The sequence below is a fragment of the Peromyscus maniculatus genome, chromosome 13, assembly GCF_049852395.1.
Source record: "Peromyscus maniculatus bairdii isolate BWxNUB_F1_BW_parent chromosome 13, HU_Pman_BW_mat_3.1, whole genome shotgun sequence".
In the NCBI taxonomy this organism is placed as follows: Eukaryota; Metazoa; Chordata; class Mammalia; order Rodentia; family Cricetidae; genus Peromyscus; species Peromyscus maniculatus.
Window position 1 is genome coordinate 65472642 of NC_134864.1, and position 26138 is coordinate 65498779.

The following is a 26138-nucleotide window of genomic DNA, read 5'->3' on the forward strand; positions in this document are numbered from 1 at the left end:
TTTTTTTGTAAAGGTGCTGTGTTCGTGAGCTTAGACACAGCAGTTGTTTAAGCCTCGCCCTTTCCAATTTGTTGTTGCTTTTTGTTTTTTCATAAAAGGAAGGAGAGGAAGGGAGGAAAGAAAAGAAACTGGCTTTTATTTAACTGGGGCTTGCTGGGAAGGACCTGCCCTTCCTTAGCTGCCCGCCTTGGTCCACGCAGAGCCAAGAAGACAGCAGGCCAGTGAGCGCCCCCTGGAGGCCATCGGGCGGCTGCACAGCTGACCGCGGGAGGGCGGGACCACTGCCGACCCCGCCCCTGCCCCGACCCCGCCCCCGGCCGGCCCCGCCCCCGCCATCCCTGGGGTGCGCGCCCCCTGGAGGCCACCGGGCGGCTGCACCGCGGACCCCCGGGAGGGCGGGACCACGGCCGGCCCCGCCCCCGCCCCGCCCCGCCCCCGGACGGCCCCGCCCCCGCCACCCTGGCCTCCGCTTTCCCGCCGCGGGCGCCTGCGCCATTTCCGCCGCTCCGGCCGCGATGTCGCCGAGACCCTGGTGGCTGGTGCTCTGGCTGCCGCCCCTGGCCACGCTGCCCGCGGGCGCGGTGCGCGAGGAGGAGGCGGCGATGTCAGGTAACCCTGGCTCCGGGCGGGGGGGCCTCCCTTCCAGGCGTCAGGGTCACACGTGGGCGCGGCCAGGCCCCGCCCCTGTCTGCGAGCATCCGGATGCTTCGGGTTTTTGATTTGTGCAGAATCCCGCCGCCGGGCTCCCGCTCAGCACAGCTGGCCCCAGTTTCTGTCCGAAACCTTAGTTTATCCGTCTGCACAGATCTCATGAAACTCCAAACTAGAGGAGGATAAAAGCTGCAGAATGAAACCGTAATTCTGTCCCCGATTGGCTGCTGTGACCTGCGTGGCTGATGCCCCAGCCTTGAACCCGGGTCCTCGGGAGCAGCTGGGAGCTGCTCGGACTGTTTGGGGTGCTCAAGACCCTGGCTGAGAAAGTTGTAGCTGCAAAACTCAAGCAATTCTCCACGAGCTTAACGTTTATTTTTACCGTTCCGTGGCGTCCGTTAAAAGGTCGCTTGTTCGCATTGTCCATGGCATCCTTGGTCACCATGGACGCAAGGGAGGCTGTCAGGTGTGGACTTTTAATTGGATACTCTCCCCACACCAAGGAAGTCAGTCAGTAGGGTGTCTAAGACCGAAAGAGAGAACGGATGTCCAGTAAGCAGTTACGAGCTTCTGACAACGCCGCCTTGCCCCCCAGTCGTCCTTGAGGTTTTTGTACAGACCAGGCTGGCCTCGAATGTGTAACAGTCCTGCCTCCCAAGCGAAGGGTTATAGGGCTGTCACACTGGGCTCAGATTTGGTATTACCTAGGGGTAAAGGTCCCCGGTGGTGTTAAAGACACACCAGGACTTTCCTGCGTGGGAGGCGTCAGACACCCACGAGGTGATAAAACTCAAGTCCACAGCTGAGAAAAATGGCGACTTCTGTCTTGCCATTCTAGATATTCTTTATGCACGTAGGAGGTGACCATTGTCTGGAGTGTTCAGTGACACTGTGAGAACACCCCCCCCCCCCCCCAGTGGCTAGGCCCAAGAGCGGCTACTGAAAAAGCTGTGGTTTTACAGGAACCCTGGGAGGAGACAGCGAGGCAGTAAATGCCCTCACCCACAGGAAGTGTGTTTTTAAAAAAGCACCCCAAATGGCTGCCTGAACCCTCAAATGGTACTGAACCTCACATAGACTTCTCCTGTATCTACATACCTGTCAGCAAATTTAATTATAAATCAGGTAGAATAGGAGAAAGATAATTATTAGAAATGCAGTTATAACCAGATGTTGTGGGAAAAGCTATTTGAACTTACTTATTATTACTTTGAGAAGTTTTCATTTAATATTTTCAGACCTTGGTTGAACACCAAAAGCTGGAGCTTTAGCAAGTGAAACTGAGAACAATGGAAGACAATTGGTCCTTCCCACCATCAAGTAGGAGCTGTCCAAAGCATGGAGGCTTGCTTTTGATTATGCCTAAGGCCCTTTCAGCTCTGAGGTCCTGCCTTGAGCACATACCCACAGCCATGTCATGGCATCCACTCTGAGGCCAGCCTCTGTCACCCTGTTTGTAGAAAAGGCAGACACCTGTCATGGAAGACAGAGGTAGTTGTCTGAGGAAGAGAAATGTCAGGTCAAGCATGACTCTTCATTTGAAACCAATCAGGTCCATAGTAACTGCTGCCCCTCAGCTGGGGTTCCAGAAATGGCTTCCCAGGCTCCTACCTCCAACAAGGGGTCGTTTCACATTTACAGCTTGAAATTCTTCTGTGGCAAGGGAGAATGTCTACTGAAGTTAGAATCAGACTGTGTATGGGGTAGGATGTGCTCATTTCAGTTCCGTTCCCATGCCATTGGAGGACTAAAAACCAGGATTTATATTCAGGTGAAAAGCAACAGATGAGTTGGTACAGAGAGGCATTATTATGTAGCTTACACCTTTGAAAAATGTGAGTTTACCAAAAATACCGAGCAGATCCTCACTTCATCTGGAACCACGTGAGCCCCCACAAGGACAGTGTGTTGGCTTTTCGCATTTTCATTTTCCCTGCTTCTCCCCGTCCCGGAAGAACCAAGCCTGGGTTTGATGAACAGGACGGCAGCGTGCTGATGTGTCTGCTCTGTTTCTGTTCTGGTTTCATTAGGGGGTCGTTTTTTCCCGTGTGCAGCCTGTGGAAGGCTAGGTTCCCAGGAGGAATGCTGATGAATTATTTTTTTCACATGGGAAGTGGTTTAACATCTGCCGGGGCTTGAGAAGTGTTTGCATTTTTCATTTTTAGAAGAACCTATAAGTAGATTTAAGTACGACCTGCTCCTAACGTTTTGACTGAATATTTCTGCCGTATGTCTGACTAAACTCTTGAAGTTAAATATACTTAGACATTAAGGGAGCTAATAAACAAGAACAGCATTAAAGGGGCCATTTGCTTCTGACTTATGAACAAAGCAGGTGGTGTGAGGCTGTTTTTTCAGATGTGTGCAGTGATGCTCCCTTGCCCCCAGGGACTTCTACACCCCGAGCAGAAGAATGAAGCTACAGAGCTCTGAGCTCCATGGGTACCACTCCCTCCTCACTGAAGCAGTGTGTGAATTAGGACAGCTAGAGATTCACAGTGACTAGTAATACAACAATACTGACAATACACTTGAATACACTCAGCAGTTACTTGAAGCTTGTGAATTGTTTATTTCTGGAAATTTCTATTTAATTCTTTTGGATCGTGGTTGACCCCAGGTAGCTGAGACAGTAGAAAGTGAAGCCGCAGAAGCGGGGACCACTGTAGTCCCACACTACATGAGCTGAATATTACAGGCTTCGTGATACTTAAAGCCAACTGAGACATCTCCTTCATTGGTTCACATAAACCCAACTTGAGACCTTTGGTAATGTGATTAATTCCATCTGCCTGTTCCTTAATCTGTTGAAGACTGAGGGGAAATCCAGAACACATTCTAACCAGGAAGTCCCTTATATAGCAGACGCTGAGGTCAAAACCAAGATTCGTGCCTCCTGTGTTTGGAGGAGTAAGGAAGATGGTCCTCAGCCAGCGGCTGTTCGGGGGGCCAGCCTCACCCTCTAGTTCAGGGTACACTGGTGACTTCACACTTGGCTTCCTTGCTGCATGGGCTCTGGAGTGGATGGCATGGTACAGGCTGGACACAGAGTGACACTGTGCGGGAGGTTTTAAGGGGAGGCAGGGTGCACCTCTTGTTGCTGGCAATTCTTCACAGAAACTGGTTGTGTTTTCACTGGGTTATGTTTGCTCAGGTAATCTTCTAATCCTCTCAGATTGCAACACACATGCAAATGACAGGTACTTGAATGCTGCAGGATTCAGTAACTCCATAGAGTAAGATAAGAAGTGCATGTGTGAGATGCTGCAGGATTCAGTAACTCCATAGAGAGAGTAAGATAAGAAGTGCATGTGTGAGATCTGCAGGATTCAGTAACTCCATAGAGTAAGATAAGATGCATGTGTGAGATCTGCAGGATTCAGTAACTCCATAGAGAGTAAGATAAGAAGTGCATGTGTGAGATGAAGACTGTAGCCAGCAGGAAGTAGGTGAGCGTAGTTGGGTGTGCATATTCAGACATGGCTCAGAGAAGGCCTTCCAGAGAAGGTGGCATCAGGGCAAACATACCAGCTATTGACAGGTGTAAGCCCTGCCAGGATCTGGTGGGTTGCAGTCCAGGGAGACCTGAGGCAGGAGGAAGCCGGTACTTTGAGAAGGGTTGGTGGACTGTTACGGGTGGAGCCCTCAAGCAAGAGAGAGATAGAGGAAAAGGAAGCCATAGAGGTACACGAGCCTTTCAGAAAGAGTAGATGTTTTCATGGTGTTAGCAGAAGTGATTAGAGGAAGTAATGGGCCCTGAGTGATGCTTTATTTATAAAAACCCTATATGCTTTATTGAAAGAAAGGTGGAGGAATCATGAGGTTAGTTCTGGAAGTAGGAGACCAACCAGAAGGCTGTTGCAGTAATCTTAAGTACAAAATGAATATTGCTTGCATAATAAAGCATGTGCTCCCACATCCATGCTATGGCACTGTGCTTGCATACATGGTCCTACTCTTAAGAGCTACAGGTATCCAGTGATTTAGAAGACAGCCTTGGGACCCAGTGGAAAGCCTTCATGATGGTAGCCTTTGTTTACAAGTCCGTCCTCACAGGAGATAATCTGTAGACCACGGACACAAAGCTTTCTGTGGGAACTAATTCAGCCCTTAAATAGTGGGGCTCACTAAGAGAGGCTACAGGGAGAACCCTTGTAGGTGTCTCTAAGAACCCCCCACGCCCCACCCCGGAGCATGAAGCACCCCCGGTGACAAAATGCCGGACCGTGAATGAGCATTTGTACAAAGTTCCGGGACACCAGGGCTGTGAACACGCGACCCCATGCCCTTCACCTTCCCTGCTGGGACGTCCTCTTTTCCAGTGATAAATGAATTCCTTATTAAGGATTCACCGTAGAAGGTTTTCAGTTCTAGCTGCCCAATTTAGCTCTGGTTCCTGTTCAGAGACCTTGCAGGAGGCAGAGAGCAGTGACGTGGGAAGGCCAGGCCTGAGACCTTCCATTCCATCCGCTGGCTTCCAAGGTGTGCTGCTGTTTTCTCACAGTTGCTCAAGTACTTTCCTAGTTTTACCTCACATTCTTTGACCTCCTTCTTTTCTATAGCTAATTGCCAGCGTTAGACATCCTAAGACTGCTCCTTCGGGCTGCTGCCCTTGGCCTTGAGCTGTGTGCATCTCAGTTGTACCCACGAGGGCCTCCACCTTGGCTGTCTTACGTGTTCATGGCACTGGCTCTACTGTCTTCTTCGGGGTCTTATGTATAAGACGTTTTTAATTTTTGGTGTCCTGTGCTTAGCAGAGTCTTGCAAGTGTCCTCTTACTGCTTGGGAACCTTGCTCTTGACATAGATTCTTGTATTTTTAGCTCAGGCACCATTGATGAGTTTAAAAGCACATGCATTTCATCACTAAGCTAAGAGGAAAAGTGAAGGGATTCATTAGTCACAATAGAATATCCTGGGTCATTAGATAACCAAGCTGTAACTTTGGTGCCACTGTTTTAGGAAGTGAGACTGTTCCTGTCCTCACTTTAGCCTGTCACAAAGGTCATTTCAGCCAAGGCAGCTACCTGTTGAGCTTATTCAGCATTATTCTCCATATATATATGTGGTATAATGATCAACTAGTAGCTACTGGTTACCTAGTCCTTGCCCAACTTGGGTATAACAGTTTGTTCTAACCTCATTTCAGGTTTGTCTACAGTTTTCCTCAGCTGTACTTGGAATAGGCAAAGGACTTATTTCCCTGGGTACCCACAAGTACTCCTTGCTCCTGTTTCCTATTCTTGAGAAGATTTCCTGTTTGACACACTGTCTTGGACTCCAGAAAACTTACTTAGTTCAAATTCAAGCACAGCAGAAGAAAACGAAGCCTGTTTTTTAACTCTTTTGTAGCATTATCACATGGATCTGCACTAGAGGACCCGTCTCCCTCAGACTGCATTGCTAAATGCTCCGTTAATGTTACTTGTGCACACACTAATACTTATATGTCAGTATTCAACTCTAGCCAAAGATCTTCTTGGCTATAGAACTGTCTATCTTCTTTAGAACCAATGAAAACTGACTGTATGTCCATCTGTCCAGAGTTGAACTCGTCTCCCATTCTTCTCACAAACCTACCTCTACATCAGCACTTCTGATCTGGGTGAATGCTCACCATCTCTCCATCCACCAGAAACCTTCACATCTTCATCTCCTTCATCCACTGACTCTCCAAAATGTGTTGACTTCTCTCCCCAAGAGCTCTTAAATCTGTTCTTTCTCCTTCCTCAGTTCATACCCTAAGTAATTGGGTCCTCTCCTTGCTATGGGGCCTGGAGGTGATCGATGCCTCCCCCTGTTGAGGGTGTCTCTGCCTGGTAAGTAGTGACTGTCCTGCCCAGAGCTGACTACAGTTGAGTTCAGCCCTTTTCAATGGCATCTGCTTCCTGCCTCATCTTTGATACTTACCTGAAGTCACATTGTGCTCTGCGTTCAGAGTGAAGTACAGATCCTTATGTAGAAATGGCCATTGTTTACCTCCAGCTGAGGTGTCCAGATGGCTCCTTGTGTCTGTCCTTGCTTCCTCGTCCCTGAGTTGAACCAACATGACGTCACTCATGTAGTAACGCTCACGTTTGTTATCTCTCAGGCCTGAAACTGTCATTGCTTGTAACTTACTCTTGAGTCATCTGCTCGTATTTCTTTTCTACGAAGCTTCCCTTAACTCTTGCCATCTACTCTAGGACCAAAGACACGCTGTTCTCGGTGCATGTATGATGCTCCTATGCAACCAAGAGTGTTGACTCTGGGTGTGGTACTGCTGTTCTTGGTGCATGTGTGATGCTCATATGTGATCTAAGAGTGTTGATGCTGGGTGTGACATTTTTAGACAGACACTTGCTAAATTAGGAAGAGTGAAGGACTCTAATCACCATGTACAAGAATTTTTGGTAATAGAATTCTAAAAACTATGACAATCTCCCTTTGCACACATTTTTAAAAAATAATTAAATACTTAGGAAACCCATTTATTTTATTTTTTATCTTTCAGTTCCAAGATGTAAATCTCTGAAGGAAATGGACTTAATTAAAACTTCTGTGTCAGACTGTTACTGCTACAATCAAAATTCACAAATAGAGTGGATATATGTGTGGTCAACTGTGCAGGTTAGGTCTACTTTTATATCATGTCTTAAAAATGTGGGACTAAAATGCACCACTCTGGGATTTAAAAATCTGCCTTGTATGACATATAGCTGATGTATCAGGATGAAAGCTAACGTGAGTGGCAGGCATATGGTGGCTTAAGGAGGTGTCACGTGGGGAGGACATTGATTCCTCTTTATATCTGCCCAGGTCTTCCCCTGACCATTCCTAATGAATATATTATCTAAGTCAGTGGTTCTCGACCTGTGGTTCATGACCCCATTGGAGGGGTCAAACAACCCTTTCACGGGGTCACCTAAGACCATCAGAAAGCACGGATATTTACATTTTGATTCATAACAGTAGCAAAATTATAGTTATGAAGTAGCAATGGAAAGAATTTCATGGTTGGGGGTCACCACAACATGAGGAACCAACTATATTAAAGGGTCACGGCACTGGGAAGGTTAAGGGCCACTTCTCTAAGGACACAAAGGACACAAGGAGGCAGTAATAAAAAGTGATGAGAGAACTCGCTGAGAATGTGACATTGCAGAAAGACTTTGGTAAAGAGAATTGCCAAGGCGGTTGACGGGGAAGAAGTGCTATAGGCTGAGGGATAGTCTGACTTCATCCCAAGACACGATGTCGACTTGTACCCTTGCTAGAGAATAAGATGTTCGAGGCTCATGTGGTTTCTTGTGCCATCATGCCTGGGGCATCTTGTACGTTTTTTCCAGGGAGTTTTTGGGACATGAAAGCTGCAGTAATCCATACGGCACATCCCTGTTCATTCCTTGTGCTCTTCACCAAGTGACCCTGCAACTCCAACACCTCCTCCCCATCTTCATGCTTGGCTAATGACCCTTCTACTTCATTAAAAATGGGGGAAAAAAATCCCCTGAGGAGCAGGAGGTGGGAAGATGGTAAGAGCCAGAGGGGGTGAAAAATGCCGAAGCAACAAAGCTTTCTAGATGTAACAGGACTGATGGACATGAGAACTCACAGACTGCGGCAGCACACACAGGACCTGCACAGGTCTAAGCCAGATGGGGTCCCAGTGCCGAGAGGGGAAGTGGACACAAGCCCCCGTCTCCACCTGGAAGCTATCTCCAGCTGACAGCTGTGCAGAGGAAAAGTTAATTTTCTCTAGTGGAGTCTCACTGGGGAAGGCAGGCCCCTTGTGTAGCAGCAGATGGGCAACACAGAATGAACTCGATGATATTTTTATAGTTTTTTAAACTATTGTCCTTACAGGTCTTTTGCTTATATGTCCTGTTTTCCAATTCTGTGTTTTTATGGGATTTGTGTGTGTGAATTTGTGTCTCTGTACATGTTTCTTTTTTGTTTGTTTCTTTCTTTCTTTTTGAGACAGGGTGTCTCTGTGGTATTTTGGTGCCTGTTCTGGATCTCGCTTTGTAGACCAGGCTGGCCTCGAACTCACAGAAATCCTCCTGATTCTGCCTCCATAGAGCTGGGATTAAAGGTGTGCATCACCACTGCCCGGCTCTATATGTGTTTCTTGTGATTTTTCTTCGGGTACTTTTTTCTGTGTGTTTTTTATTATTATTCATTTATTTTAGATGCCTGTTTATTTTCAAATCAGAGGGAAAAAAGGTGTGGAGGATCTGGGAGAAGTTGGGGGAGGGGAAACCATGATCAAAATATATTGGATGAGAAAAAGTTATTTTCAGTTTAAAAAAAAATGTAAAAAGTAAAGATTGAGGTCAGGTATGGGAAAGAAAAAGAAGAAGTGGGAAAAATCAGAAATGCTTGTGTACTGTCTTTTTTCTCGACATCCACCCACCTCAGCACCTGTAGGCACACGCTCTGCTCCCTGCCTGTGGAGACAAAATGTCTGCCTCGGAGGAGGTGTGTGTGTCTGAGCCCTTGACTGGTGCACTGGGTCAGACCCACCCTTGCCTGCTCAAGTCTATCCCATAACACTTCCCTCTCCACGGGATGATTCCTACAAAGTGACAGTAGTACTTTTCTGTTTGTAAGATGTCACGATTCTGTGGACTCCATTTTTTTGCTATAGCTCTTCTTCATTTTTCTACTTCCCACCATAGTGAAATTCCCTTTAAAGTTGACGTCTGCATCCTGTGCTTCTCCCATTTTCTAAGCACTTTGGCTGGCCAGACTTCCACACCAAGGTCCCTACCACCTCCATGCTGCTAACTTCAGTGTGACCTCAGTATGTGACGCATGGTCTCCAAGTCCCAAGTGCTGGGACTAGAGCCACATGCACTGTCACTCCTACAAAACATCCACTGCCCAAGGCATCTGTAGACTAAACGCGAGTGTGACGTTCCAGCCACTCGGGACCAGAGCCCTGTCCTGTGCATCAGAGCATTCTTTGCTCAGCCATTTCTGAGTTCTTACTCCTTGGCTTGAGCTGAGGGGAAAGTTTTGATTCTGCCTGGATTGATCCGGTCTTGTTTTGTAGGTGACAGTTAGCAGTTCAGACCTGCTCAGATTTGTATATGTCACAGGAAGTCATAATTGCCAGCATCCAGAAACCATCCTATCATTTATCAAATGTGTGACTCATAACTTTTGGGTACCAGAGGAGTCTAAGGAAATGACCATGGCCTTCAGTCCATATGGAGAAACTGTGTGCTTCTCTGTGAAGCCCATCGGGAGGGTGTTCACCTACTCAGTGAGCGTGGACCGAAAGAGTAAGTCTGTTGTCGTTATGGCTGACTGGACTTTCAGTAAGTTGATTTGCTTGTTCTCTCTGCAACTTTATACTCTGACACAAACATCTGTGGTGTTGGTGTCTTTTTATTTTCCAGTTGTGGATTTCCAACTCTTCCTTGTGTTTGTGGCAGGCATCTTCCTCTTCTTTTATGCAAAGACCTTGAGCCAGTAAGTACCCATTTTTATATTTGTAGTGTTCCAATGCAAAGCTGTATGCATTGTTTCTGACTCTGTGCTGAATATTTGCCCACCACCACACATTTGTGGTTCTTCTGGGATTTACAAATGATAGGGCTGAAGGCAGCGTAGAACATCTTTAAAGACAGCGGTAATTGTTTGTAGAGCAGATACATACATGATGCAGAGTATGTTTGCTTACATTAGTTTGCATATGTACACACATATGAACTTGGTACTGCTCTTCTTATTTTGTTGATTACAGAACCCACATCCATCATCACTTGACTCGTTCTCGTGAGTGCCAAGGTTTATGCTCAGGTTTTCTGATGCCAGGGGCTTGCTGTCTTTATTCGGATGTTGGATGTGACAAAGACTTGCTTCTTGGATGCACATGTTGCCCTGATGTTTTGTTTATAAAAACCACTCTCTTGACAATATTTACTTCTTAACCTGCCCAGCCTGCTTCATACCAATATTTCTCCATCATGCCTACCATTGTTCACTTTTGAGCTTTTCCTTAGGGTGTGGTCAGGTGTGTATAGGTTGTCTGCCAGCTTTTCTGACTGGGTAATATATCTGTGGCAAGAAGAGGAAAGCCTAGATGCTCGCAAGCCAGGCTGCTGTCGTAAATCCTCCAGCAGCTGACTCACTTTTTTTTTTTTATTGTTTGTTTGCTTGCTTGCTTCTTTATTCATTTTACATATCAACCACAGATTCCCCCTCTCATCCCTCATCCTGCTCCCCCTCACCTTCCCCCCCCCACACACCCTTTATCCCCTTTCCCAACAGGGTAAGTTCTCCCATCTGGGGACAGCTAAGCCTGGTACATTCAGTTAAGGTAGGACCAAGCCCCTCTCCGCTTTCTCGGGGTGAGCAAGGTGTCCCACCATAGGTAATGTACCAGGGATAGATCCTGATCACATCGGCCCCTCAAACAGACCCAGCTACACAACTGTCTGCCGTATGCAGAGGGTCTAGTCCGGTGCCATGCAGGTTCCACAGCTGTGGGTCTAAAGTTTGTGAGTTCCTTTGAGCTTGGTTCAGTTGTCTCTGTAGATTTCTCCATCATGGTCTTGACCCGCCTCCGTTGCTCATAGAATCCCTCTTCCCTCTCTTCAGCTGGACTCCCAGAGCTCAGCCTGGGGCATGGTTATGGATCTCTGCCTCTGCTTCCATCAGTTACTGGATGAAGGCTCTATGATGACAGTTAGGGTATTCACCAATCTGATTACAGGGGAGGCCAGTTCAGGCATCCTCGCCACTGTTGCTAGTAGGCTAATCTGGGATCATCCTTGTGGATTTCTGGGAATTTCTCTAGCACCAGGTTTCTCCCTAACCCCATAATGTCTCCCTCTATCAAGATATCTCTTTCATTGCTCTCCCACTCTGTCCCTCCCCTAGCTCGACCATCCTGTTCCCTTATGTTCTCATCTCCCCTCCCCTCCCCTCTATTGCCCCGCCTCATCCCCAGTTTATTCATGGGGATCTCCTCTGTTTCCCCTTCCCAAGGTGATCCATACATCCCTCTTAGGATCCTCCTTGTTTCCTAGCTTCTCTGGAGCTGTGGGTTGTAGTCTGATTATCTTACTTACCTACTTATGAGTGAGAACATACCATGTTTGTCTTTCTGAGTCTGGGTTACCTCATTCAGGATGATATTTTCTAGTTCCATCCATTTGCCTGCAAATTTCATGATATCATTTTTTTTTTTTTTTTACAGCTGAGTAATACTCCATCGTGTAAATGTGCCACATTTTTTTTTTTTTATCCATTCCTTGGTTTGAGGGGCATCTAGGTTGTTTCCATGTTCTGGCTATTAGGAATAATGCTGCTATGAACATTGTTGAGCAAGTGTCCTTGTGGTATGATTGAGCATCCCTTGGGTATATGCTCAAGAGTGATGTCATTGGGTCTTGGGGTAGATTGATTCCCAATTTTCTGAGAAACTGCCATACTGATTTCCAAAGTGGCTGTACAAGTTTACATTCCCACCAACAGTGGAGGAGTGTTCCCCTTATTCCACATCCTCTCCAACATAATCTGTCATCAGTGTTTTTGATCTTAGCCATTCTGACAGGTGTAAGATGGTATCTCAGAGTCATTTTGATTTGCACTTCCCTGATGACTAAGGATGTTGAACAATTCCTTAAATGTCTTTTGGCTATTTGGGATTCTTCTGTTGAGAATTCTCAATTCTCCATGTTTAGATCTGTACCCCTCTTTTTAATGGGATTGTTTCTTGAGTTCTTTATATATTTTGGAGATCAACCCTCTGTCAGATCTGGGATTGGTGAAGATTTTTTTCCCATTCTGTAGGCTGTCGTTTTGTCTTATTTACTGTGACCTTTGCCTTACAGAAGCTTCTCATTTTCAGGAGGTCCCATTTATTAATTGTTGCTCTCAGTGTTTGTGCTACTGGTGTTATATTTAGGAAGTGGTCTCCTGTGCCAATGCATTCAAGGCTACTTCCTACTTTCTCCTTTATCAGGTTCAGTGTAACTGGATTTATGTTGAGGTCTTTGATCCACTTGGATTTGAGTTTTGTGAATGGTGATAGATATGGGTTTATTTGCATTCTTCTACATGTTGATATCCAGTTATGCCAGCACTATTTGTTGAAGATGCTTTCTTTTTTCCATTGTACACTTTTTGGCTCCTTTGTCAAAAATCAGGTGTTCATAGGTGTGTGGATTAGTGTCAGGATGTTCAATTCGATGCCATTGGTCCACGTGTCAGTTTTTATGCCAGTACCAAGCTGTTTTTATTACTATAGCTCTATAGTAGAGCTTGAAGTCAGAGATGGTGAGGCCTCCAGAAGTTGCTGTATTATAAAGGATTGTTTTAGATATCCTGGGTTTTCTGTTTTTCCATATTGTTGTTTTTTGTTGAAGTTGAGTATTGTTCTTTCGAGGTCTGTGAAGAATTGTGTTGGGATTTTAATGGAGAGTGCATTGAATCTGTAGATTGCTTTTGGTAAGATTGCCATTTTTATTATGTTGGTTCTACCTATCCATGAGTATGGGAGATTTATTCATTTTCTGATATCTTCTTCAATTTCTTTCTTCAAGGACTTAAAGTTCTTGTCATACAGGTCTTTCAGTTGTTTGGTTAGAGTTATCCCAAGATATTTTATGTTATTTGTGGCTATTGTAAAGGGTGATGTTTCTCTGATTTCTTTCTTGGCCCGTTTATCATTTGTGTATAGGGGGACTATTGATTTTTTGAGTTAATCTTGTATCCTGCCACATTGCTGAAGGTGTTTATCAGCTGTAAGAGTTCCCTGATAGAATTTTTGGGGTCACTTATGTATACTATCATATCATCTGCAAATAGCAAAAGTTTGACTTCTTCCATTCCAATTTGTATCCCCTTGATATTCTTTTGCTGTCTTACTGCTCTGGCTAGAACTTTGAGTACTATATTGAGTGTATATGGAGAGAATGACAGCCTTGTCTTGTTCCTGTTTTTAGTGGAATCGGTTTGAGTTTCTTTCCGCTTAATTTGATGTTGGCTGTCAGCTTGCTGAATATTGTCTTTATTATGTTTAGGTATGTTCCTTGTATTTTGATCTCTCCTAGACCTTTATCATGAAGGGGTGTTGGATTTTGTCAAAGGCTTTTTCAGCATCTAATAAGATGATCATGTGGTGTTTTTCTTTCAGCTTGCTTATATGGTTGATTACATTGAAAAATTTTTGGATGTTGAACCATCTCTACATCTCTGGGATGAAGCCTACTTGATCATGATAGATGATTTGTGTGTGTGTTTGGATTCAGTTTGTCAGTATTTTATTGAGTATTTTTGCATCAATGTTCATGAGGAAGACTGGTCTGTAATTCTTTCTTGTTGTTGCATCTTTGTGTGGTTTGGGTGTCAGGGTAACTGTAGCCTCATAGAAAGAATTTGGCAATGTTCCTTCTGTTTCTATTGTGTGGAACAATTTGAGGAGTATTGGTATTAGCTCTTTGAAATTCTGGTAGAATTCTGTGCTGAAACCTTCTGGCCCTGGGCTTTTTTTGGTTGGGAGACTTTTAATGACTGCTTCTATTTCTGTAAGAGTTATAGGACTTTAAATTGTTTGTCTAGTCTTGATTTAATTGGGGTATATGGTACCTATCCAGAAATTTGTCCATTTCTTTAAGATTTTCCAGTTTTGTGAAGTATAGGTTTTTGAAGTATAACCTGGATTTCCTCATTGTCAGTTGTTATGTCTCCCTTTTCATTTCTGATTTTTTTTTTAATTTGGATATTTTCTCTCTACCTTTTGGTTAGTTTGGATAAGGGTTTGTCTATCTTGTTGATTTTCTCAAAGAACCAATTTTTTGTTTCATTGATTCTTTGTATTGTTCTTGTTTCTATTTTATTTATTTCAGCCCTTAGTTTGATTATTTTCTGGTGTCTATTCCTCCTGGGTGAGTTTGTTTCTTTTTGTTCTAGAGCTTTCAGGTGTGCTGTTAAGTTGCTAGTGTGAGATTTCTCCAACTTCTTTATGTAGACACTTAGTGCTATGAACTTTCCTCTTAGTACTGCTTTCATAGTGTCCCATATGTTTGGGTACATTGTGCATTCATTTTCGTTGAATTCTAGGAAGTCCTTAATTTCTTTATTATTTCTTTCTTGACCCAGTGATGAGTCAGTTGAGTGTTGTTCAGTTTCCATGAGTTTGTAGGCTTGCTGTAATTTGTATTGTTGTTGAATTCTATCTTTAAGGCATGGTGGTCTGATAAAATATAGGAGGTTATCCCAATTTTTTTTTGTATTTGTTAAGATTTGCTCTGTGACCAAGTATGGGATCAATTTTAGAGAAGGTTTCATGAAGTGCTGAGAAGAAGGTATATTCTTTTGTGTTAGAGTGGAATATTCTGCAGATAGCTATTAAGTCCATTTGAGTCATAACCATCTGTTAGTTTCCTTATTTCTCTGTTAACTTTCTGTCTGGCAGCCCTGTCCATTGGTAAGAGTGGGGAGTTGAAGTCTCCTGCTATTAGTGTGTGGGGTTTGATGTGTGATTTAAGCTTTAGTAATGTTTCTTTTACAATGTGAGTGCCCTTTGGAGCATAAATTTTCAGAATTGAGACTTCATCTTGATGGATTTTTCCTGTGATGAATATGTAATGTCCTTCTTGATCTCTTTTTAATTTTAGTTTGAAGTCTATTTTGTTAGATATTAGGATAGCTACAACAGCTTGCTTCTTAGGTCCATTTGACTGGAAAGACTTTTCCCAGCCCTTTACCCAACACTGAGATAGTGTCTGTCTTTGAAGTTGAGGTGTGTTTCTTGTATGCAGCAAATGGATGGATCTTGTTTTTATATCCATTCTGTTAGCCTATGTCTTTATGGGTGTTTGAGTCCATTGATATTAAGGAATATTAATGATCAGTGATTGTTAATTCCTGTTATTTTTTGGTGGTAGTGTTGTGTGTTTCCCTTCTTTAGGATTTGTTGGGTGTGGGATTATCTATTGCCTGTGTTTTCATGGGTGCATCTAATTTCCTTGGGTTGGATTTTTCCTTCTAGTGCTTTCTGTAGGGCTGGATTTGTGGATAGGTATTGTTTAAATCTGGTTTTATCATGGAATATTTTGTTTACTTTGTATATGGCAATTGAGAGTTTTGCTGGGTATAATAGTCTGGGCTGGCATCCATGGTCTCTTAGTGTCTGCATAATGTCTGTCCAGGACCTTCTGGCTTTCAGAGTCTCCACTGAGAAGTCAAGTGTTATTCTGATAGGTCTGCCTTAATTTGTTACTTGGCCTTTTTCCTTTGCAGCTCTTAATATTTTTTCTTTGTATGTTTAGTGGTTTGATTATTATGTTGTGAGGGAACTTATTTTTTAGGTCCAGTCTGTAACCTTCTTGTATCTTCATAGACATTTCATTCTTTAGGTTGGGAATGTTTTCTTCTGTGATTTTGTTGAATATATTTTCTGTGCCGTTGAGTTGGTATTCTCCTTCTTCTATCCCTATTATTCTTAGGTTTGGCTTTTTCATGGTGTCCCAGATTTCCTGGACGTTTTGTGTTATGACTTTTTTGTCTTTAGTATATTTTCTGACTAACAATCTATTTCCTCTATTGTATCCTCCATGCCAAAGATTCTCTCTTCCATCTCTTGTGTTCTGTTGGTTATAAGCATAACCAACATCACTAGTTCCTGTTTGTTTACTCAAATTTTCTATTTCCAGCATTTCCTTGGTTTGTGTCTTCTTCATTGTTTCTATTTCAATTTTCAGGTTTTGAACTGTTTCCTTCACCCATTTAATTGCTTTTTCTTGGCTTTCTTTAAGGAATTTTTTGCTTTCTTCCAATTTTTTGTCTTTTCCTCAATTTCTTTAAGGGAATTTTTTATTTCCTCTTTAAAGGCCTCTATCATCTTCTTAAAGCCAATTTTAAGGTCCTTTTCTTCTGCTTTTCCTACATTGGGATGTTCAGGTCCTCCTGATGTAGGACCACTAGGTTCTGGTGGTGCCATATTGCTCTTACGTTGTTGAATGTTTTCTTGCATTGGCGTCTACCCATCTCTTCCTCCAGTTTGTGCCAACAGTGTCTGTGTCTCAGGAGCCATTCTTGGTACAATCGGAGCTCTTGGTCCAGTCGGAGCTGGTGGAGTCTGTGTCTCAGGGAGCAGCTGAGGTCTCTTGGTCCAGTCGGAGCTGGTGGAGTCTGTGTCTCAGGGAGCAGCTGAGGTCTCTTGGTCCAATTGGAGCTGGTGGAGTCTTGTCTCAGGGAGCAGCTGAGGTCTCTTGGTCTAATTGGAGCTGGTGGAGTCTTGTCTCAGGGAGCAGCTGAGGTCTCTTGGTCCAGTTGGAGCTCTTGGTCCAATCGGAGCTGGCAGAGTCTGTGTCTCAGGGAGCAGCTGTGGTCTCGGAGGATAGGTGGGTTTGGGGGGTGGATTGGGCCTTTTAGGTTACAGGGTCCGGTGTGGGGGGGAGTGGATAGTCAGGCCTGCCTGCTGGGGCTGCAGTTGGTGGGGTATGGGGGCACTAGTTGTGCCCCTGAGCCTAAAGCCTAGATGCTGGGGTGATTGCCTAGGAGAACAAAGACTCACCTCCTGGTCCAGTCGGAGCTGGCGGAGTCTGTCCTGGTTCACTTCTTGCTGTCTTGGTTTCCTCCTCTGTAAGATTTGTCCCTGGGTATCTGGGAATTCCTGGAGAGCTCTCAGGCAAGTGCTTGCTTTGTGACAGGTGCACATGTTAGTGGATCACATTCTGAATATAGAAGACAATTCAGACGTTCAGCAGTAGTCTATTTACTGAAACGTTCAAGTACCAATTTCAATTTTAAATACATGGGGTGTGATCAGAGTTTTCCTTTCTTAACATTCCTTACCAGTCACTGTCGCCACACGGAGTGTTGTGATTTTTTTTCAGTTTTTGTTACTGAAAATGCTGCTTTGTTGACATGGCTTTTCCTCTGTCTCAACAGAAGCCCTGTTTTCTATTACTCTTCGGGTACTGTGTTAGGTGTTCTGATGACGCTAGTCTTTGTCCTTCTGATGTTGAGGAGACACATTCCAAAGGTAGGTATCTTATATGCAAATTAGTGAAAATGAGAACCAAACTTAAAAAGTTAATCAAAATTAATTCATATTGTGATACTTCCTAATTCAGCTGTGCTCCTTTGCTGTGTAAATTGACCTTAACGTGTGTCTGTTTCTGAAAAGTCAGTTTGTGCTTATTAGTGATATATAGGACTATGTTGTTTGGTGATATTTTTGGTACCCTTTTATGAATTGTATCATGAGAGAGTGATCCTGAGTCTTTGGAGCATTACATAATAGCGCCACATCTGGGTTTTTTATTCTTGTTGTTTCTTCTCTATTCCTTCAATAAAATAATGTATAAAGCAGGTGGAGGGGGAAACTGTGGTTGTTATGTAAAAGAAATATAAAAGTTAATAATAAAAAATATTCCAAAAAAATAATGTCCCAAAGAAGAAATAAATATTAATTCATGATTGTAACTTTGTGGTTACTCTGATTAAAGCTCTAAATACCACATTGTTTTTTAGATAATTTTATATTTTAGTAGTGCTCTCCAGCTTTAATGTACACGTTAGCGTGTTAAGATGTAGATTCTGGTCTAGCAGTGGGACCCAAGTCTACATGCCATTAAGCTCCTGTATGAAAACGACTCTCCTCTGAGGACCATACCATACCTTGAACATGAGACTCAGAGAGTATTAGATAAGTACTTTTACGTGACCTAGATGTTTCCAGAACAAAGAATTTGTTTGTTTGCTTCTACTTTTATGAGAGTGAATGAACCAAAATATATTATATGTATTTTGTGTCGTTTATTTTCTTCCACACACAGCATAGCACATTTGGGGCGCTAATGGTTGGTTGCTGGTTTGCTTCAGCTTATGCTGTGTGCCGGGTGATGGAGGATCTGAAGTGGCTGTGGTGTGGACACAGAGTGTATGCGTTAGGTAGGTGAACACAGAAGAACCCTCCATTGGCCAGGCTGAAAAGTACAAGCAGAGGATCTCTGACACGTTTCTCTCATATACATTCTCGTTTGGTTTAAGGAGAGGTGCAATCAAAAATAGTATTTTATTTCATTCCCATAGTTGGCATTTTAGTTCACTTGGATCCCATTTTAAACTCTTTCCCTTTTCAAACTTCCTTAGTTTTCTGTACAAATCATCAAAAGAGTAAAAATGCTTCAGAATTGTGGCCGAACTCTAGCCACATCTAGGCTGCAACGTAAATGCTCTAAGAGATGGCTTCTGGGGGTGTAACTAATGAGAACTTGACTTTTCAGAAACAGAGGATAGAATTACTATTTAATCCCCTTGTTGTATGTTACAAAAATTATTTGATTTTGTTAGGAAATAATGGGAATTGGAGCCTCATCAACATCAGATTCCACGTATAAGGTCAATGTTGCTAAAATAAAAGCAACTCATTCTTAAACACTATTTTTAGCCTACTTTCCTATTATATTAAAGTAGTTATTATTTACTCATAACATGGAATATTCCTGTAAGTTCTTTACCCTTTGTCTCCAAACAACAAGAACATTTTCCTGTATAACCAAATAACTATTCACTACTATTGTTAATGCTAGCAGTTGTCCCGGGGTGGCATGTATACTCGCCATCTGTTGTACCACTGAGTTATATCCTTAACCTCACTAGTAAATGTTAAAGATTAATAATTGCATAGAATCACCTATTGCCCGGGTCACATTAAGATTTTGAGTTAACCCTTGCTGCCTGACTGCGTAACCCAGACATCGTGCTGAACCTCCAAAGCACCTGCTAGGCTGGGTAACTCTCGATCCATCATGGCTTATTTCATCACAGAGGCATCCTGAGAAAGGTCCACTCTCTGGATTTTTGTGGTGCCCATTTTGTGGCATCATTTAACGTGTTCATTTCTCTTCCGGATCGACTGCAAATAAGAAATTGAATCTCAAGGTTTGCTTTGAAACAAATTAAGCACTTGTGTTGGGAATCATTGGAAGTGATGTGCACTTCCCATCTGATGGCACCGGACCCTAGTGTGTCACACCATTGACACCATTAGTAACCATGGGCTGCAAGGATGGCTACCTGATCGCTCCATTGTTAAATGACGTTCTCCTTGGGTGACTAGAAGATAAACATTAAAAATGGGTTTATAGCAACGTGTGAAATCCACTGGCTTACTTTTGCCCAAGCAACCAGGAATCATTTGTCCGCTCAGGACATTGGACTTAGAAAGACATGACTATATATTACCGTAATTATCAGTGTATACCTTAAGTTATTACAATTTAAGAACTGCTCAGTGGTTTAGAGTGCTCTTCCACAGGCCTGGAGTTTGCTTCCAGGACTTAGATTGGTTAGCTTGCAGCTGCCCGTAGTCCAGTTCTAGGGTATTGACCTCTTCTTCTGGCTTTGCGGGTACCACATGCACATGTGTACATACAGATGGATAATTATAATACATCTTTAAAAGTCAGCCTGTGAGCTCAAGTACAAGGACTAATGAGCTGTAGGTGCTTTTTCCAACCTTCATTGGGAAAAGGAAATATTTTTTGTTTTCTTAATTTTTTAAATTAAGGTTTTTTGGTAGATGTTATTTTTTAGTCAAGGCGCTGCCAGACTTTCCACATCAGTTCTCAAGTTCAGGTAAATTGTTGTCCTTCTTCATTTCCAGGCTATGTCTTGGTTGTGGGACTGTCTAGCTTTGCCGCCTGTTACAGGCATGGGCCTCTCACTGATGAGTGGAGCAGAGGCCTTCTGATGTGGACACTGCGGTTCTTCTCCCTGGTCCTGATCTACGCTGGTGTGGCCGTGCCTCAGTTTGCCTATGCCGTTATGGTCCTCCTCCTGTTCTCCTGGAGTCTGTGCTACCCACTGAGAGCACTGGGCTATCTGAGGTGGTGAGTATCTTTCCATTGCTACCAACTCTGACATTTTGAGTTTTGGTTTTATTTATTGTTTGGAGAGATACTTTGGTTACACCTTACAGGTAATTATATTTAATCTGGAAGGTTCACTCTGAGGGAACAGAGGAAAAAGAGCGCTAAGCATCTGCTCCCATCTCCACTGACTTGTAACCCCAACTACTCGGTAGTTAGAGCTCACGAAAATCAGCGGCAAAACTGCTTGGGCTCTGGGTTGCCTAAAATGTCTACCTTTATCATACATTTCTTTTCATTAGAACCAAGATTGCTATAGTAATACTAATTGTGCTCATGAGATAAGCATTAGGAGAAAATGTATCATAAACGATTGGAAGGAGTTATTCATTTCATTTTATTACAGGTTGTGGTGGTATTGTGTTCCCCAAAATATTGTGTACTCTAATAAATTTATCTGGGGTCAGAGAACAGACAGCCACTAGATACAAAGGCTAGAAAATGGTGGCACTCACACCTTTAATCCTAGCATTCCAGAGATAGAAATCCCTCTGGATCTCTGTGAGTTCAAGGCCACATTGGAAATAGCCAAGCATGGTGACACACACCTTTAATCCCAGAAAGCCAGCCTTTAATCCCAGGGAGTGGTGGTAGAAAGCAAAAAGATATATAAGGCGTGAGGACCAGAAACTAGAAGATTTTGGCTGGTTAAGCATTCAGGCTTTTGAGCAGTAGTAATTCAGCTGAGACCCATTCCGGATGAGGACTCAGAGGCCTCCAGTCTGAGGAGACAAGACCAGCTGAGGATCCGGTGAGGTGAGATAGCTGTGGCTTGTTCTGTCTCTCTGATCTACCAGCATGGACCCCAATAACTGGCCTCGGGTTTGATTTTATTAATAAGAACTTTTAAGAATCCTGCTACAACAGGTTGGCTTTGTTTTAGCTTTTAAATTAAGGCTTGGGCTTTGTGAAAATACAGAAAGAAAGATAAAGTAGCTTCTGCTGACACAATACTGTTATGTGTTTCCTTAGTCTGTGCATCTGTGTCAGGTGCACAGGTGGAGATGGTCCTGTCCTGGAGGTGTGCTGGTAGAGATAAGGACATGCATTTATATATCTTCTGCCTTTAAAAAAAGATGTGTGTGGGTGTTGGGGGGTGTCTGCCATAGTTTGTGGGTACCCAGAATGGCCAGAAGAGGGCATTAGATCCTGTGGCCCTGGAGTAACAGGCAGTTGTGTGCCACCTGATGTGAGTGCTGGCAACCATGCTACAGTCCTCTGAAGAGCATTGGCATTCTTAGCCACTGAACTGTCTCTCCAGTCCCCACCTATCCTATAAGTATGAAGACAAAGCTTGCCCAGGGACTAAAGTGTTAATCTGTGAATGGCTTCCTGGAAGAGATATCATTGAGTTGGCTCAGGCAACAGCGCTATCAGCACAGTGAGTTAGGTGTGCTCTGTCAGCACAGTGGGTGAGGTGTGCTCTGTCAGTGCAGTGAGTGAGGTGTGCTCTGTCAGTGCAGTGGGTGAGGTGTGCTCTGTCAGCACAGTGGGTGAGGTGTGCTCTGTCAGTGCAGTGGGTGAGGTGTGCTCTGTCAGCACAGTGGGTGAGGTGTGCTCTGTCAGTGCAGTGGGTGAGGTGTGCTCTGGCCCAGTGCAGTGGGTGAGGTGTGCTCTCAGTGCAATGAGTGAGGTGTGCTCTGGCCCAGTGCAGTGGGTGAGGTGTGCTCTGGCAGTGCAGTGGGTGAGGTGTGCTCTGGCAGTGCAGTGGGTGAGGTGTGCTCTGTCAGTACAGTGAGTGAGGTGTGCTCTGTCAGTGCAGTGAGTGAGGTGTCCTCTGTCAGTGCAGTGAGTGAGGTGTGCTCTGTCAGTGCAGTGAGTGAGGTGTGCTCTGTCAGCGCAGTGGGGGGTGAGGAGTGCTCTGGCCCAGTGCAGTGGGTGAGGTGTGCTCTGTCAGTGCAGTGAGTGAGGTGTGCTCTGGCCCAGTGCAGTGAGTGAGATGTGCTCTGTCAGCACAGTGGGTGAGGTGTGCTCTGTCAGTGCAGTGGGTGAGGTGTGCTCTGTCAGTGCAGTGGGGGGTGAGGTGTGCTCTGTCAGTGCAGTGGGTGAGGTGTGCTCTGTCAGCGCAGTGGGTGAGGTGTGCTCTGTCAGTGCAGTGGGTGAGGTGTGCTCTGTCAGTGCAGTGGGTGAGGTGTGCTCTGTCAGTGCAGTGGGTGTGGTGGGCTCTGGCCCAGTGCAGTGGGTGAGGTGTGCTCTGTCAGTGCAGTGGGTGAGGTGTGCTCTGTCAGTGCAGTGGGTGAGGTGTGCTCTGTCAGTGCAGTGGGTGAGGTGTGCTCTGTCAGTGCAGTGGGTGAGGTGGGCTCTGGCCCAGTGCAGTGGGTGAGGTGTGCTCTGGCAGTGCAGTGGGTGAGGTGTGCTCTGGCAGTGCAGTAGGTGAGGTGTGCTCTGTCAGTGCAGTGAGTGAGGTGTGCTCTGTCAGTGCAGTGGGTGTGGTGGGCTCTGGCCCAGTGCAGTGGGTGAGGTGTGCTCTGGCAGTGCAGTGAATGAGGTGTGCTCTGGCAGTGCAGTGGGTGAGGTACGCTCTGGCCCAGTGCAGTGTGTGAGGTGTGCTCTGTCAGTCAGTGCAGTGGGTGAGGTGTGCTCTGGCCCAGTGCAGTGGGTGAGGTGTGCTCTGTCAGTGCAGTGAGTGAGGTGTGCTCTGTCAGTGCAGTGGGTGTGGTGGGCTCTGGCCCAGTGCAGTGGGTGAGGTGTGCTCTGTCAGTGCAGTGAGTGAGGTATGCTCTGTCAGTGCAGTGTGCTCTGTCAGTGCAATGGGTGAGGTACGCTCTGGCCCAGTACAGTGTGTGAGGTGTGCTCTGTCAGTCAGTGCAGTGGGTGAGGTGTGCTCTGTCAATGCAGTGGGTGAGGTGTGCTCTGTTAGTGCAGTGGGTGTGGTGGGCTCTGTCAGCGCAGTGGGTGAGGTGTTCTCTGTCAGTGCAGTGAGTGAGGTGTGCTCTGTCAGTGCAGTGGGTGAGGTGTGCTCTGTCAGTGCAGTGGATGAGGTGTGCTCTGTCAGTGCAGTGGGTGAGGTGTGCTCTGTCAGTGCAGTGAGTGAGGTGTGCTCTGTCAGTGCAGTGAGTGGGGTGCGCTCTGGCCCAGTGCAGTGGGTGAGGTGCGCTCTGGCCCAGTGCAGTGGGTGAGGTGTGCTCTGGCCGGATGGGGAGCGTCACAGGCTGCACTGGGGAATCTGGTCTGGTTCTGTGCATGGGTCTGGGAAGGGGCCACCCAGTGTGTGTTTCCATTAGTTTCCCTGGTGGCTGCCTACACAGAAGATATAAATCCAAACACTTGGGCCCAGGCAGGGGCAAGGCAGTGGGTGGCCAAGAGGACTGTGGGAAATTCTTCACTGCACCCCCCTGCAAAGGCAGCAGTTAAAACCAGCAGGAGCTGATGGTTGCCATATGCAAATGTGGGTCCCTCTTTCAATCTGATATTCTAGAAAATCTGCAAATGTAGACTGGAATTCAGATGTAATCCTTACAGTGCAAATGTTGGCAGTTAATCTAATGAAAAATAAAAAATACACCTGACAGATGATAATTAAACTTGAGACAGTGAGTAACTGTTGCCTGGTGACCCATGTGCTTTCTGGCTTAGAGGGTTGGTAGACGAGGAGGCTCCTACAGTGGAAGACATTCTTAGGTATTGCTGTGGTCCAGACAGACACTGACACAGACCTTCAGTGGGAGAGAGAGAGTTCTCTTCTCCTTCCCTTAGCCACCCAACTGTCTTACCGGTAGCAAGTGTGTCTTGTCATTGGCATGATGACTCCATTATGCATCAATGGGGCATTTGTAACAATCCATATGTACTGTTATGCTGTCTGCTTTAAATGTTGCTAAAGAATAGTTATATGAAAACACAGAGACTAAAGCAGGAACTTATAAGTTAAACAACATTTGCATCAGACCTGCTAGTTTGCAAAAAGCTGTTTACGTATTGCATACATGTTAATACTATATAATAGCTGATCTTTGGATTAGCTGCTGACAGTTTGTATAAACGTCCCATTTCACCTGTACAGTGACTCATGAGACAGTGACACTCCATTCCTTCTTTTCATGTGACACAAGCGGGGTGGAGCTGGGAGGCGATTGGCCAAGTCCAGCCATGAGTGCACCCTGCAGCTGGGCTGTGCCCTGTTTTCTGGGCCAGAGCCTGGGTTTTCCTGTAGGAAACCTGGCTGGGTGTTCAGAAGAGGAGACAAACAGTCACTGGTTCCTCAAGCCAGTTCATCAACGTTAGTCAAACCTTAAGAGGGAAGCCACCTTTGGTCTTTACGGTCTCAGCCCTCAAGGAAAATGTATGTTTTTAAACCCTGGGAAATCTCTGCTTAAGTCAGAGTGCATGTCACCTGTAAACATTTTTAAGATTCACAGATGAATGTAGCACAAACGTTATTTAAAACCTTATCACGAATATGTCCTTATTAGCATCTTGAACCTAAAGTACAGGTTGCTTTATTATTATGACATTTATTACTTTTCTGACTGGAAAAGAAAATCTAGTTTCTGGCTTCTTAGTGCATGTGTAGCCAGAGAAAAACGAATGTAGGTTCCTTCCCATGCAGACCTTTGTGTGGCACTTCCTCTCTGTGTCCAGTTAGTCAGAGGCTCCACCACTAGGTGGAAGCGATAGCCCACAGATCCAGCTTCTTGTAGTAAGCAGTGTGTGTCCCCGCTGGTCTCCATAAAAGGACACACTGAAAGCCTGTTTGTGTTTGTGCCAAAGAAAATCAGCAGGCAAAGAGTTGGGAAGCCAGACCTCATGTCTGTTGTGTGATTAGAAATCGCTAAAAGATTGTAATCAACATCTCATTCAGAAATTGATTCTCAGAGGCCTTAGGACATTGCTATGGTGGTCAGAGAAGCAGGGAGGCACAGCAGACCCACGCTGCCCGTTCCTTACCCCCCAGTCACAGGACTGGAAAACACAGTAGGCCCACGCTGCCCGTTCCTTACCCCCCAGTCACAGGACTGGAAAGCACAGCAGACCCACGCTGCCCGTTCCTTACCCCCCAGTCACAGGACTGTGGAAAACACAGTAGGCCCACGCTGCCCGTTCCTTACCCCCCAGTCACAGGACTGTGGAAAGCACAGGGTGCTGTACAAGGAGCTCAGGTGTATTACTATTGATGTCTAAGATGCGTATTTTTTATGTCATAAGGATTGATTGGGCAGGAATCTGGCAACCAGATGTCATGTGTTTTAGGCAAGTGAGGCAGTGGTTCACAGCGGAACCGCTGATGGCGAGGTACCTCACGGACGACGAGTACAGGGAGCAAGCCGAGGCAGAAACAACCAGCGCTCTCGAGGAGCTGCGCCGCGCCTGCTGCAGGCCCGACTTCCCTTCCTGGCTGGCTGTCTCCAGACTCCAGGCTCCTAAAAAGTAAGTCCTGCGGCGGGCCACACCTCAGGTTCTGGGCGACTGGAAAATTACACAGTGTTTTTGAGCACACATTTCTGCTTAGAAGCAACCATTTCTCTTGGTTACACCTTATACCAAAGTTGCTGGGGCGCTGCTAAGGTCTGAGAAAATATGGGCCTGATGCGAGGCATCGACCCTGAGCTATGGCCAGTACTCTGCACTCACAGGGAGCAGGGAGCAGATGAGTGAATGGCTTGGATGC

At 45.1% G+C, this 26138-nt stretch overlaps 1 protein-coding gene across 1 annotated transcript in view; it reads left to right on the top strand.

The window, feature by feature from the left end:
* Positions 1-467: 467 nt before the first annotated feature.
* Nemp2 (nuclear envelope integral membrane protein 2) overlaps positions 468-26138 on the top strand; it is a 28543-nt gene continuing 2872 nt past the window's right edge. Inside the window, exons 1-8 of the mRNA XM_006974857.4 lie at positions 468-609; positions 7144-7259; positions 9688-9919; positions 10037-10109; positions 17544-17637; positions 18434-18548; positions 20266-20491; positions 25721-25897. Of these exons, the coding sequence (XP_006974919.1) occupies positions 516-609; positions 7144-7259; positions 9688-9919; positions 10037-10109; positions 17544-17637; positions 18434-18548; positions 20266-20491; positions 25721-25897 (1127 nt within the window). The 5' untranslated portion in view covers positions 468-515. The remainder of the gene's footprint in view (positions 610-7143; positions 7260-9687; positions 9920-10036; positions 10110-17543; positions 17638-18433; positions 18549-20265; positions 20492-25720; positions 25898-26138) is intronic.